This window comes from Ctenocephalides felis, unplaced genomic scaffold (assembly GCF_003426905.1).
Source record: "Ctenocephalides felis isolate EL2017-DRISC unplaced genomic scaffold, ASM342690v1 CF-g0.4_SCAFFOLD_01886, whole genome shotgun sequence".
Taxonomy (NCBI): domain Eukaryota; kingdom Metazoa; phylum Arthropoda; class Insecta; order Siphonaptera; family Pulicidae; genus Ctenocephalides; species Ctenocephalides felis.
Window position 1 is genome coordinate 19,821,813 of NW_020538040.1, and position 16,653 is coordinate 19,838,465.

General features: G+C 27.7%; 1 protein-coding gene across 1 annotated transcript in view; it reads right to left on the reverse strand.

The window, feature by feature from the left end:
• Positions 1 to 327: 327 nt before the first annotated feature.
• Positions 328 to 16,653, reverse strand: part of LOC113374731 (putative fatty acyl-CoA reductase CG5065) — a 34,308-nt gene continuing 17,982 nt past the window's right edge. The window contains exons 3-4 of the mRNA XM_026614703.1: positions 6,391 to 6,484; positions 328 to 546 (exon numbers count right to left, since the gene is read on the reverse strand). Of these exons, the coding sequence (XP_026470488.1) occupies positions 328 to 546; positions 6,391 to 6,484 (313 nt within the window). The remainder of the gene's footprint in view (positions 547 to 6,390; positions 6,485 to 16,653) is intronic.

A 16,653-nucleotide genomic window follows, 5' to 3' on the forward strand; every position in this document is an offset into this window, starting at 1 on the left:
TGAATACTGTAAAAATGTCATGCATTTGCTGTGTTTTCAAGTGTGTTACACATAAACTGCAACGTTACTCGTATGTTATGAAGCTGCGTCAGAAAGACCCTGTTATCTAAAATCGTTTTTTTGACTTTTGTGCGGTTACTAAGTTACTAATTAGGTTTTCTACCTGACAACCTAAATAAAACGCCTGGTTGCACACCAATTGCATGGCTTTGATAACATTTAGAACGAATTAGTATGGAAATACATAACATAGCTTTATCATAACATTGGTATGTTGTACGGCAGAATTGGTCGAATTTACCGTCGTAGCCAAAGGATTAAATACTTTCAAAGCTTTTGATGTCCTTCATTCACCATATTTGATTCTTTAATATTCACATACCTGATAGTAGCAGCCATGTGATAAATAATATCGACGTTTTCAATAATTTCTTTCCTGTCATCTTCAGATATTCCCAAATTGATCTGTGTTACGTCTCCGCTTACAATTTTGCAATGGGACATCAATTCTGCTAATCCCCGTTGATTTTTTACTGTTTCGAATAACTGAAAGGAAAAAAAATATTTTAAATGCCTAAAGAGATAGCATATGAATCATATTTAATATTATAAAATAAAATGAGTTAGAATATTTTGTTAATTGTAAATACTAATGTTCAAATAAATATCTACCATTTGAGTTATGATTGCAAGCAATGACCCTAAATAATTTCTTTGTAAGTGCTTTTGGAGGTGGCACAAAGTTGTATAAAATTTGAAGTAAAATATTTCGAATAAGATCTGGAATCAAGCTTCTGCTATTGTTATTTTAGCTTTAGCTTCTTCTATTGTATGAAGTTATTGCTATTTTTTTCTGTTGATGAATGCCTGAGTGTTTTTGTCATGAATAATGAATTTAATTAAGTATTTTTTTTTTAAATATAGGACATTACCCATTGCAAAGTTTTACAATATTGTCTTTCAATTCCGTTAAAATATATTTAAATAATTTTGAAAATTTAAGTTATTTGCCACATTGTCTCCTATATAAAATTCATAACTGTTCAGAATTAATAACGTGCTGCTTTAAATTGAATAACTTAGTAGAATACTTGTAAAATATGCTAATCCAGCAATAAAATTCCGATATAAAGAAAACTTTAAACAGGTTTAGCCATTTAGAGTTATGCAAAAGTTAATATATTTTAAAATTGAAATATTTTTTATTCACTACAAATGTTTTTTAATTTTGATAAATGATAAATGAAGTACTAGATAACGATATATCTAATAACGTATTTCAAGAAAGATATTCAAATAATATTAATATTCCTTATGAAAATATTTTACAAACTTAATAATTAGGAAATAAACATTTTTGAAAGTTTTGAAAACATTTGAAAAATTTGAATATTGAAAACATAAAAAAATACTTTTTTCAAAATACTGACATATTTTAAAAACCTATTAAATATTTGATTTTTATTTTGAAAATTTCATCTCGGTTAATCCATACTGTCAAAATATCTAATTTTCGACTTTTTTAAACCTTTTTTCCTGAATCTCCGAAACAGCAGCACCTGCCTTTGCAAAAATTGAATCAACTCTTTATTACTTCAATACTAGTGATTTTTTTTGAATGATTCAAATCGGTTGATCCGTACGCCCAAAATTGTGGACAAAAATTGTATCTACACACATACACGTTACGCACAAACTGATGACTAATAATAAACTTTTCTAAATAGTATTTCACAATACGCAATTTCGCTCCAAGAATTCAATTTAGAATTAAATGTCTTTTGAAATATCAGACATCACCATAAAGTAATTCAACATGGAATTACATGAATAAAATATCATATTTTGCTAGCATCCTGTCAACGATGCGTGCACCGTTTTTTACGAGGAGAAAATTTTATAATGTCCAATATAAAAGCAAGAGAAGATCTAAACGAACTTTCCATTCGTTTCAAAATTAAACGAATAAAATTAAACATATAAAATAAAACAGTAATAGTAATCAAATTATGAATCAGAATTTAGAACTTACTCTTTAGATTTAGTAAATAATATATAATGTAAAGTTATTATTACTGTTTTGTAATTTTATCTCATCCATTTTCAAACCAAAAATGACTACCACTGGGTAGCATTTTGAAATCTTATATTTATACATTTGTCACCAATTTGTAATTATATAAGAATAAAAAAACTCAGAATTTATACAGACTTTTATATTTGGTAATTTGTAGTAAATATCAGGTTGGCAACTAAGCAAGTGCGGATTTTTGTTAGTAATTAAAAGATAATTTTTTGTAGAACTAAATAATTTTCTTCTAAAATGGATTGCCCATTCTGATCACTGACTCTTGTCATCTCTTAAGAAGCATCATTATCCTACTTTTATAAAACTGGCATTTATTAGCAAAAAACTGAATTAGGTACAATTTGATACCATTAGCATTATTGTTCTTGTTTAAATTCAAGGAGTTTTGTAAAGATTGAAACCAAAAGTAATCAGATAGTGTATGGTAAGGTCAGGTCTACATGGTGGATGTGGCAAAACATCACAACCAAGTTTCAATAATTTTCACAAAATGCCAATGTTATGTGATGTCAATAATAGAATAAATCACCGTTTTGATTTGCTAATTCAGTCCGTTTTTTTCATCTGCTTTGTTTAATTTTGTTAGTTGTTTAATGCAGACATCAGAGTTGATTGTGCGATTGGTGATAACAGTTAAAAAAAATCTTAATTTTTCATCTTTGTGTGAAGAGAAAGAACAGAATTGCCATCATCATCACCATATCAGCGCATAATTTTTTGTGAGCATAATATGCTTTTTTACCTTTGCAGAAAATAAAAACAAAATATGATAAAGATTTTCGATTTGATTTTCGACAAACGACAAATCGAAACTACACAATCCACCAAAACACTCTGTTCTACAGGTTTACTGCTACATTGCCCATTATCCAGTAACAAGAAGTATCCAATAACATTTGGACTAGGTCATCAAACCTAAAAATTCAATTGGAACCAACTAAGAATAAAAGCCGTGATTAGTTGCTAACCTAATATATAAATAATTCTAGAATCCTAATCACGTGTTCAGCCTTGAAATAATTTCAATATCCACCTATCGCTTGAAAATATTCTGATATATGATGTACCACATAAAATAATTAAATTTAATTGGGTATTATTTGTTACATCAGTTCTCAAGAAAAGTCCAGGTGGAAAATTATTCAGATATCTTTTTTCAACCAAAGTGCAAAAGCGTTTACCATCCAATTGCAAAAAATGCAAACGAGATATCATGCATATGCATAAGCATAATATATATATATATATATATATATATATATATATAATTGCTTGTGTAAAATGATGTCAATTAGATATTACGCTATTATGCAATTTACGTATTGTGGTATCGATTCTCAGAATAAAACTGTTTTATAGTTATACAGAAACATATGGACGTGTTAATTGCAACTAAAAAAACATAATTGTGGGTCAAAGACTAAAGTTTATATTATTTTAATATGATTATTAAATTGTGACTCAGTAATTATTCTATTGTAAATCTAATAATTTATTGCACTTTTTTAGTATTTTTCTAATGATAAAGCTATATGTTTCAAAACTTGTATGTAATTGTCGTTTTATGTGATAGACATTTTTAATTCATTCAATTGCGATGAACAGATAAATTTTATATATGTTTTTTGATATTACGTATTGTTACAATTTTCATCAACATATATTTTTTATTTAAATATTGATTAATTGTGTTAAAAAAAATTTAATTTTTATGTTGATATTATTCTACCATGATTTTAAAGCTATTTTTATAGGTTTCAGGTTTGATATCTACATGTGCCAGGTTGATCTCAAGCGGTAAGGACATAACTTTGCACTTGGAAATATACCATTATTTGAGAAACACAGCTGCAATCCATTAGAATAACTTTAGATAAAAAATTGGGCAACCAATGGGTGGCCTTGAAACACTGGACTAAAAAATGTTTAACATAAGCGACATATTAAACACTTAGTCCTGATTGCTGATCAAATATATCAAATAATCAATACATCTTATTTTGGACAGATTGATATCAAGCAGTAGTGATATTAGATTTTACGTGAAACATTTTACGTAGAATGTCTGCAATATATGACATATTATGACTTATAAAAAATCTAATAACAGTCTCATTAAAGGAATAGTCAATCCCTGAGTTGATTTCTGGTAACACTAGGACAAGGATTCACATCATTACAGTTTATGGAACACAGTTATGTTCAAGTATATACAAAAATGTATTTTAATAATGTTATTATAAAGTATGTAAATATTTAATAATGTTACCGATGTACCCCTCAGCAAAAATAATTTTCATTGCTAATAAGAAAAAAAAAACTGTATCGCAATTTTCCTTTAATCTTAAATTGAACCAGGAACAAAACATATGAATCTGATTGCAATAATAGGTAGTCAATTTTCATATATAAATTATCGAATCGAAAAGAAAATTCAAGTAACAAACGTGTTGAAATCTTTTACTAGAATCGACTTCCTGGTGCTTAATGTTCTGCACTGAGGATTTGTGCTTCGGTGCATCAGACACGCTTTTGCAAATCCATATCACAATGGTCTCCAAAGATATAAAGTGCATGATGCCTTTTCATGCAAATCAGCCCGTGAAAACGTTACTGATTTTTCATTGTTACACGAAATTAGCGGCAAAGATTGAAAATTGTTCGATGGAAAATTGTTATAAGTAGAATTTTTATGCATGCACATGATATAAATATATTGGATGCAGAAGAATGCAGATGATACATGAGTTGGAAAGAAAAATAGATGGAAATAAAAATTATATATGAGGTGAAGGGTTTGTTCGTGGCTGAAGCGGTGAGAGCTTTTAGAAACACAAGGTTTCAGATTTTATTTCTGGCTCAAATAGCTTGATATAAAGCAGTGATGTAGATTCAAACATGATTTCAAGTTAAAATAATCTGACCTGATAATGCTTTAATAATCTCATTACAAAGAAAACTACTGAGTCGGCTCACAAAACAAAGTTGATCAAACAATTATAGAGCATTCATATGGCAAAGTAGAAGAAATTAATTTTTCTTGAATGTCCAAAATGTAAATTTTAGTGATGTTGAAGATTTATATTATTTTGAATATTTTGTGCATAAAAAGAAGGTTATTTCTCGTACGAAGCGTTTGAAAATTTACTTTTTAATTTTCTCAAAACAGCCATAAATCGACGATTTTTTTGTGGGAGTGCTGGTTAAATAGTTTCTCCATAATAAATATTTATTTTTTTAATATGATTTTAACAGAAAGTCAAAAAAATGGTGTGTTATTAGTTTGTACTTACTTTTGTAAGTTATTTTGGAAATTACATGATAACTAAAATATAAGTATTATGCTTCATAATTAAGTAATTAAAATTCAAACTATTTACAACAGTAACGAATAATTAAAAAAACACATACTATAATTTATATACGTTAAATATTGTTTTAAGAGAAGTAAATATTAAAATATTCATAGGTGTTTTGCAAATTACACGATAACTAAAAACATAATTATAATTCTTTATAATTAAGTACTTAAAATTCATATTTATTACACCTGTAACAAACAGTTTAGAAAAACAAACTGTACTCTTTATGCGTTTTGAAATTAAAAAATCCTGCAACTCTCATTATATGCAAATAAGAACAGGGACATTAAGCCACTTGCATAACAATAATTATAGGACAATTACCCTTATTATGATAGTACTTAAATGCTATTATTAGTTTTTAGCGATAGATTTTATTTAATTTGATGATAAGCAAGAAGTTTTAAATATAGATTTTGAATAAAAAGCAATCACAACTAATGACTGTTATGGATGAAACAACACACGAAGGTTTGAATTTGTCACTAGTTAGGTTTAATACATAGCAAGTACATAGGTTTGTGACAGTTTTTACCACCAATTCATACAAAAATTGGGCTGTAACATGGGTTCAATAACATTTCTGATTTATCGGAGAATCGGTCCCAATAAGAAGATTCTGAAGACAGAAGATTAAAAAAAACCCATATGAATGAAGCTTTGCGATTGTGATTGTGTTGTACAAATACTATAATAGAAATAGGATTTCCAAATATGATGATATCCAATATGATAAATAAAGTGTATCTGTTAAAGGTTAATTTTCTACTAAAACTATGCATTTCCAATTTGTGGTCGCAATAAATAAAAGAGTATAATAACTGAAGATGACAATGTAGTTCTGAAACGTTATATAACATAAGCCATTTATTTTATGTATAATGTTGATAGCGTCGCATAAGTTGCAATATATGATGATTATTTAATCATAAGACTTACCGCAGAAGAGAAAATTTCTTCTAATCTTTGTTTGGGATCTTTTCCTTTCTTTGGCCTCACCAGCAAGTACATCGTTTTCACTCCGGTACATGATCTGGAACGTGAATTTATGGAAATTAATATAGAAGTTAAAATTTTAATGAAGTCAAAACAAAATTATTTATAGATATTTATTTTTGATGCAAAGTCTACACCAAAAACCAATGACGGTAATTGTGTTTTCCTCAGATTTCAAAACTGAAGGTTGAATACTTTAGTTTGAATTTACACGCTGTTAAATATAACCATCATAAATATAAAGTATTTGTTAAGGATAATGATTTGTATAAGCAAAATCATTTTTTGAAAATTATCTTCTATAGACCGTTTCAAGAAATATAGTCGACCTAAACATTAGATCTGCGATTTGATCAAAAAAATATAATAGTAATTATTTGAATCACACATGAAATATATACAGGATGTCCTAGATACAAGAACTTAACGTCAAGCTAAAACCAAAGTTTTAATGGACAAAGTTAATAAAAATTAATAATAACTCAAAAATGGTCATTAACCTCTGCACCTAAAAGCTAATAATTTCCAAACAATGTGAGATATTTTTTTTTTGTAATTTTTACAGGACAGATCTATACTATCACCCCGTTTCGGCTTGACTGAGTTCTGATACATCCTGTATATCTATAATATATTAGGATGGGTCAAATATGTTGTCTATCTATGCAATTATGATTTTATTCCTAGAAACTTGTCTGAAGAAACTATAGCTCGTTCTCCATATATTTAGATATCAACTCATGTTTACTCGTGTGCGTCTTTGTATAGTTATAAGATAAATAGTCAAAACCAAGTTCTTAAAATACTATAGGCCTAGAACAATTGGTTCAAATATATATATATATATATATATATATATATATATATATATATAAACTGGCCAAACTCCTTAACTCTATTTTGGATACTTATAGATCAAAACAGAGATATAATTGTATCATTAACGAGGTTGACTGAAATACTCGTCTAAATAAGTCATATGAAAATTTTGGAATTATCAACCAAGATGTGTAAATGTGGATTTTCAATAGGATCAACTAAACATATTATTCTGAAATGCAGTCTATTTGAGGAAGACAAGAAAGAAATACTAGATGAATTTTACTCTATAAAGTCGCTAAAAACCGTTTGTAATTTTATAAGTGAAAACTATCTGTATTTGATATATGTGGCTAAATGTGTATGGCTAAAAAAATAAAAAAAACAGACGGTATTCCAAAATGCAAATATGAGCGTAAATGTTTAAATATGTTCTAATTTCGAGACCTGCTTGACATGAAGAAAGAAAAAATGATATATACGTGCAGATATGGGGTTGCTTAAACTTTAATTAATCATTATAATTAAACTACTTCTTATATGCCTATAATATTTTGAAGGATTTGTTATCAAATAAAGTATCGACTATAATATTTTAAAATGCTTGTTATCAATTAAAGTATCACCTATAATCGTCTATCATCAAACTTTCAGACAGGTAAACCTTTTTTTTAAGTAAATAGTTAAATATATTAAGAGAAATTTTATTAAAAATTTTGCTGGCTTAAATTTGCTTCCGAACTTAAGATTTTCGGCAAAGTTTCTTTAAAGGACTCATAAACCAGAATCTAGATGTACTTCAGTAAACGTTTTTGACTTCATAGTCAGGCAAATATACAACTTTTATATTTTGCATTATAAAAAAAATGAAATTAAATAAAAATGTATTCATTATCAGTAGATATTATATAATATAAGTATTTACATATTTAGTATATATTGTTTGATCTTTTTTATTTTCAAATTTTTTCAAATTGTGTCAACGAACCATTTGAACGATTTTCAAGGTTTGGATGAACATTATTAAAATTTTACCTGTGATTCCACATCAAAATTTATTAATTTATTTAATTTATTTAATTTATATATATATATATATATATATATATATATATATATATGTATTATACATACATATATGGATGTAAAAATAGTTAACTAATTCAACGAAGAAAGTTGCATAAATAACCGGTATTAGCCGTGTTCTACTTGTCTCCTGGATCGTTCGTTCTTCTCGGTCTTACATAATAAATTCAAGAGTCTGTGACCTCAAAACGCAAAAAATTCAAAAAATTGATTCGTACATCACGTGTTTTCGGTTTCAACGTCACGCCATCAAAAGTTGTTTTATTGTGGAACAAGATTTAAAAGCCATTCAACAGGACGGTCTGATCGATATACAAATCGGTAAATGATTAATAACCGGTAATTACTGCTGGTACGAGCCTTGAATCAATACAACATGCTATAGAATTTTTGTAATGATTTTTGTTAAAAAAAAATCGTAATTTGAGACGTAGGGTAGGGTGGGGCACAAAAATGAATTTGAAAATAATGATATTTTTTATTGATAAAAATAATAATATTTCGTATGATAAATTATTCTTATTTAATTAATATATAGAATATAAAGTTGGATTAGCAGTTATAATCGAGTCATTGAATTTACATATTATAGCGATTTTCTTGCAGAAAATTGCAGAGTAAATTCTATATTTTTGAATTTTTGGTGTAGCGAAATTATAAAGCAAATAAGTATGAATTTTATATATTGTAGCAAATAGTAAATACCTTAAGATTTTTTCGACCAGAACCTTTCCCATGAAACCAGTTCCGCCTGAAACAAAGATGCATTTCCCTTTGAACATCTCTGCCACGCGATCTATGTCTTCCGACATATTTGCCTAGAACAAAATAAAGATTTAGAATTTATCATAATTAAATTTTAATATTATTTCATTTAGAAAACAAAACTATAAAGAAGATTTTATTACTTTTATTTAAATTCATTACTCTCTTTTCCACAAATATGCTGTTCTAATCTAGCAAAGACACGTTCTGCAATTTTAGTCAGCAGTTTGTATTCAATAATTGAACAGAAAAATAGGAATCCAAAAAATACTATTTTTTTATAGAAGTATGATTTAAATCAGGTCATACTGTATGCTTGGCAAAATTCATAATTTAAATATTTTTTATATAAAATATTCCAACTGCACTAAATACATGTCAATTGCAAAAAAATGTAACAGTTTCAGTAAACTAATATTCCTTATAAACAAACTGACCTGTTTATTTTTTATTAATATAAGAGCTAATAAAATGGAAGTGATACTTAAGACCATAAATTAAATCTAGAGTCGAGCAATTTTCTATTATAATTTTTTATTAAAAAAATTTTTTGTTAACTTTCTTTCTGAAGTAAAACTTCTTTAGGCGCGGCTAGAGTGTAAATCGGTACAAATGCAACGGAAGTCCGTTACGCCCGAACTGTTTGTTATTCGCTCTCGATGAGATCATTTCTATACGGGTCGATTGTGATCAGCCGACGTGTATGTGAATAGAGATCAGCTGTTGTATGCGTACCGATATCGACAAAGAAATCGGCATAGATAAATAAACATTTTAAAGTTATATCGTAGTACAAATCTTGATTTAATGAAAAATGCCCGAATCAGAAGAATATTTTATCCTGTTTCTTAAAAATAGTAAAACAAACATTAAACATTTGCGCCGTGTACTAAACGTAAGTTTATTGATTAGAAATCTCTATATTTTTGTAGTTTCTATAAATCTTTGAAGTTATTAAAATGGAAAATATTTTTTAGGCAAGACAGATATTACTGTTCAAAGAATGAAATTATATCGCCAGCGAAAAAGTAAAAAATACAAGTAGTCAATGAATGTATGCTAATTTCAATTACATGAAGTGCGAAAAAAATATTTGTTTAGGCGTTGTTTAACATAATCCACTGTGTGAACGAATATTATAGAATTCAGCAATTACTTCATTTCTCTAATCAAGGTTCATTCCTAAATGATAATTACAATGACAAACCGATCGTGTCATATTTGAAGTATGACTAATTACATGATTGTTTTTAAATATTATACATATTTCTAATGCTATTATAAATATATAATTTATAATTTATCATTATATAAATGTGTCTAATGGTTGACACTAATAAATGTGTGCATCACGAGTGTTACCATATTACTAAAAAACATTATTCAAAATTGTTATATGAAGTATTTATTTTTACTTAAATGCTATCTTGTACAGTTGTAAATAAGTTTTACTTCAATCGCATGTGAACCTCACGCGCACTCTTTTTTTATTTTTTGTGTATTTTTAAGACTTTTCTGTTTTATCCTTCCATTGATTCCTAATGAAATATCAAACTCTATTTATTGCAATTGATGCAAAGGTAATAAAAATAAAGCGAGACTTAAGATGAAAATTTAAATCAAGAGTCGTGCGTATTGTAGTATCCTATTGTATTTTTTTTTTATAAAAAAAACGAGATTGATTATGTCCTCAGTTAAATACTAATGATAATATTTCCTTATTCTTGAGACATTTCTGTTTGACAACCCATTGGTTTCCAATAAAATATGAATTTTTAAATACGAGCAGTATGTAAATGTAATCATTTGTTCGTATTGCCCATTATGCAAAGGAATAAATAAACCAAATTAGCTTCATTGCATGTATTAAATTAATGTACTTTCTATGAATTACTCCATAGTACAACACGATTTACAGATTGCCATTGTGCAAATGTGACATTTAGCACATATTACTCTATAAATTAATCATAGGTTACAATAGTTTTCTAATAGTAATGTAATCTTACTATGAATGGTAGTAAATTTAGTAGATTAGATTTAGTGTTTGAAACCAATCCTTCACTATTAGTCTATTGCTGTTTAAGCAAATTGATAGAAGTGCTGAAGTAATCAATGATATAACATTATAACATTATATTACTATATTATATAGAATATAGAAATCCAATGTTACCAAATAATTACCGTCATAGGTAATTCATCATTCAGATCATGATTCTTGTTATTAACCTTATAATGATGCTCGCAAATACTTTGACCATAATATTAATGCCAAACTCTGAGTTAATCAACAAAATTCAATTTTTAATAGCAACGAATTTTCCAAATATTTTTTGTCCCATAGTCAAAATCTATCTGAAGAGTTTCGAACTGATAACTATTTGGAGAGTTTTGAACTGTGGTTCTCATCAGATAAGATAAAAATGAAGCAATTTTTGGAAGAGTAGACATAGAAAGAACTCTACTGAGCACGATTATTAAAAGGAAACAAAACTGGTTCAGACCAATTCTGCAAAAAGAATGCCTCCCACACGACTGGGAAGAAGAAGAATGCAGATGATTGATGTCTTACGCGAGAAGAGAAAATACAGGAAACTATAATCCGATTCGCAAGACCAGGAAGCATAAGCACAAGTTTAAAAAAATGCATAAAAATGAATAAAAAAGTGATTAATAGTAATAGTAATAGTAATAGTAATAGTAATAGTAATAGTAATAGTAATAGACTACCTACTTATGATCAGTAAAACACGTCCACTCACAATTTTTTAAAACTGCAATTTATTCAACAATTTTGAACATGACAATAGATATTAATAAAACATAAAAATTAACATAACATAAGATGAGGACATCATGAGAACTAGCAATTCCTTTATTCTACCCGGGAGAAAACTTCCATCGTGTCATCTCCCAGCCGGTGCCACAATTCTAACTTTTCTTTTACCAAATGGATATTTACTGATTTATATTTTATGTCTATATAGACATGATTGGGCCGTATTCTTCTCCAAAGATTGCATATAAAACTAGCTTGGATCACTGTATTTTCATAATTTCTTTTGACGATTCGAATTTTTAATCTTTGATCTTTAACATATGCAACTATACGGGATCCTCTCTCTAACTTAGAAGTTAAAAGAAATTTTAAATTTATGCTGACCACATTTTGTCGCCATAAACATGGGCGCATCTCAGGCATATCCGTAGACGTTTTGATTTTAATTAATTTCTCAATAATCAAATATTTATAATTATAGTTATTGTTTGTTTATTGAAAATGTGTCAAAACAAAAGGTGATAGTGACGTTACCGAGTGAATAACAGTTGGCGAAAAGCGTCGAATTATCCCGATTGCTTAAATGTCATATGTCAGGTTTTTAACAAGAAAGGAAATGAAAATCCATTACAAGTTTGAAGTAGATGAAATTCTATGATTGTAAATAATGATTAATTTTAACTATACAATTTAATGCACTTATAAGAGATTAGAGAACTCCAACACTCGGTGGAAACTTCCATTCTTTTAATTACTATCCCAAAATTTTATACCCCCCGAAAAGTGCACCTTTAGAAGGTTATTTGCGGAAGTTGTTTCATTCTAATAAACGCTTCCAATAGTGTTAACATAAGATTAGATCACAACTTTCTACATAATTCCTAATTAAGTCTTCTACATTTTTTTTTAACAAATAAATAAGATCTCATTCCTCTTATCAGTGATATACGTATCTAAATAATAATACGTAAATATCTTCCATATTTTTATTCTTATTTTTGTTTCTGAAGTAAAACTTCTTTAGGCGCGACTAGGGCGTAAATCCGTACGAATGCAACGGAAGTGCGTTACGGCAGATAAGAGTCGATAAGATAAGAGTCGATTGCCAATGATTCGTCATTCGCTCTCGATATCATTTCGATTGCTATTAGTCGTCGTGTATGTGAATAGAGATCTGTCGTTGTATGCGTAACGGCATCAGCGTTGTATGCGTACCGGTATCGACGTTGTATGCGTACCGATGCCAACAAGGAAATCGGCAAAAAATTTAAAGTTACATCGTAGTACTAATCTTGATTTAACGAAAAATGCTTAAATCAGAAGAATATTTTACCCTTTTCCTTGAAAATAATAAAACAAATTAAACATTTGTTCTGTGAACTAAACGTAGGTTTATTGATTAGAAATTATTTCCATATTATTCGTAGTTTCTATAAATCTTATAAAGTTATTAAAATGGATAATAATTTTAGGCAATTACATCTGTTCAAAGAATGAGATTATATCGCCAGCAAAAAAGTAAAAATAAATACAAGCAGTCAATAAATGTATGTTAATTTTAATTACATGATGTTCTTTAAACACAATTATATGATGAGTGAAGTTGCGAAAACAATATTTGTTAACATAATCCACTGTGTAAACAAATATAAAAGAATTTATTAGTCAGCAATTACTTCATTTCTCTAACGAAGGTTCATTTCTAAATGCTAATTACAATGACAAACCGATCATGTCATATTTGAAGTATGACTTTATATACATTATTTTTTTTTAAATATTATACATATTTTTAATGCTACTATAATTAGTCTATCACAAGATCGTACTCCTATAAAATCGAAAAAATAAAAATTCTTGTCTCACATGACAAACTCGACATTTATGCTTTTTTTTATTTTTAGTATAAAAAATATAATTTTCCATCTTTCATAATTTAATTAATATTATTAAAAACACAATTTTTATTTTTTTGAGTATATTGTTTTTGGTTTGTTTAAATCTTCTCAAGATTATGTTACTTGACAGATGTCGACTTAGTTCCGATACATCGATAATAAATAAAAATCATATTTAAAAAACTTTTTCATTTTTTATTATTATTGGATTCTCTGTTCGAAGCTCTACAGAATATTTATAAATCTAAGATTTTTTCCTTTCCAAAATTTCACATTCAAATAACAACCTTCAAAAGAAAGTGTTTGCATCATCAATTTTTTTGAAATTGATTCCAAATAAAATTAATTCAAAAACAGACAAGAACATTACATGATTCTCAAAATTTTTTATTTCATAAATTTATGAAACAAAATTGACGTTTATATTCACACAAAGATTATTGATTATAAACAGACACACAGCAATAGAATCATACAAAAAAGGACTGAAGATTACAGATTATGAACATATCATCAAAATAAAATCAATCTGTAAAGAAAATGAATTGGATTTTCATTTTTAAACTGGAAGCAGAAGAGAAAAGACGTATTTTTAATCATAGTTTTTTGGTACGTTTTGTTGTTTAGTGTATTGTTGTGTGTCACGTGATATTTGCTTAGTGTCATTATAGTGAAAAGTGAATTTCCCCAGTTTTTTGATAATTAAATAGTGTTTATATGTATTATTTTTTTGTGATTTTTATCGAAATTTTTTGAAGAAGAGGACCTCTTATATCCTTAATTTTGATTTTTTTTATTATAAATAAAAAAAATATTGGAAATATTTTTTTTGATAGTTGGTAACCCTATACAAATAACCATATTCAGACTTTTATAAACAATATGTCAAATCAAAGAACGCTATTGGTCGATTCTGTGGTGTAAAACAAATACCTGCCATCACTTGTGCCTACAAAAAATATCATTAAGTGCATCAAATTTGGTTAATTAAAAACAAATAAATAATCAACAATGTCATATGTATATGGACCTTCCAAGCTCACTCCTTACCGATGGCAGCAGACCAATAGTAAAATCTGCTTGCAGTTCTTTTATTCTGGATTGATGGAACACATGTGCATAGTCGCACATGTTGAAGGAAATAAAGTGACGATTGTAACTCATAAAGATAATCTTACAAGGACTCATGTGTATGAACTGCATAAACCAGTTCAATCGCGATTAATTTTCGAAATCGATGAAAATATTTTGCGCACCCATATCGAAAAAGTGGAACCTGAAATTTGGGACCAACTGGGAGGCGAGGAAATTCAGGCCGCCTTCGAGCAATATGACTGAGAAAATTAGATAATTTATTCATGCAAATTGTCAATAAATTTTGTCAATAAATTTTTTTATATCTATTTTGTGTTTGAATGATGTATTGGTTTATATTTTTTCACAGTGCCGACATTATTTGATCATATTTAAAGGATTTGACATTTAATGCTTAAAGAGTCACCAAGGAAAGTCTTGTATATGAATATATTGACAAATATTGATTAGTGAATTCTAGGATATAATTGCAGTGTGATGTAACAAGTTTCAAGAATTCGAACTGATTTATTTTGATATTTGTGCAATTTGGAGGTTAGGTTTCAGCAGTTGAGAAGCGCCGAAGCAAATATCATAGGAATAGCTTTTTGAAGAGACTCTGGTAATATAACATAAATATTTATCGAGAATTAGCCCATAATATAAATTATACTAAATGCTATCTAGACTATTTTTGTAGACATTATTTTCGTTAAATTGTATTCAGAATTAATATAATTTTATATGATAATAGGTTTAAACAAAGTATTTTTGTAATCGTAGCTGATAGTATTAGGGTAGGACAAGGCACAAAGATCCAAGTTGACTTTTAGTTATTATACTAAGAAAACCTAACCAATTACAGCACAACTAATAACACCTATCAAACATTATGTAGAAATACGCTTTTTGCTATTTTTCTAAAATTTTGTCCTTAATACCTATTGGCGAGGAGGTAAGAAGGTACAGCCCAGAAGCAAAAATTCAATATTAATTTTTAATTTAAAAAAGTTGTACGGAATGATAGATAACATTTTAGTCATTGTAATGCAGATTAATCATTAGGTTAGGTCATAAAATTTAAAATTAAAACTTGAGTATATATTGTTAAAGTATAAAAAAAAAAAGTATAAAAAAAGTTGTCTATTCTTACTACTTAATACTATAGAAAATCGTGTTTGGTAGGTAGGTTCTGTCGTCTAATTTATCCTAATCAGACTCGTTGAGAATAAGAATATTGTATTGAGGTACAATTATTACAAATAAAGTGAATACAACTTTTGCTTGAAATATATATTTTATGAACACATTTTCTCAAAGATCACACTGAATACAACCGTCGTATTACAATTCGTCGAAAGTATTCATCATCAGAATTAGAATAACTATTGATTATTTATCTTTTATTTATGTTTTTTATTGTTTAAACATTTGCTTGTGTAAAATTTCAATTGGTCATTTTTGTCCAACCCTCCAACCAAATGTATTTTTTAAAGGTTATATAAAAGGAATGATCGAATTTAACATAAAAATAACAATATAAAGCATATATAAAACAATTAATATAAAATTATAAAGAAATATTATTGCTCAAACCAAAAAAAAAAATTGAAAAATTGACAAGGTGGTCTTTATCTTCTGATAGAGACGTCGCCTGATTTTAGGCAATGTCTAGTTCACATCTTTTGCCCTTTACTTTGAAAGAGTATTGTTAAAAAATACCATAGGGTAGAGCAGGGCTTAAAAGTCCGAGGGAAATACGTCTACCACCAATATCTCAAA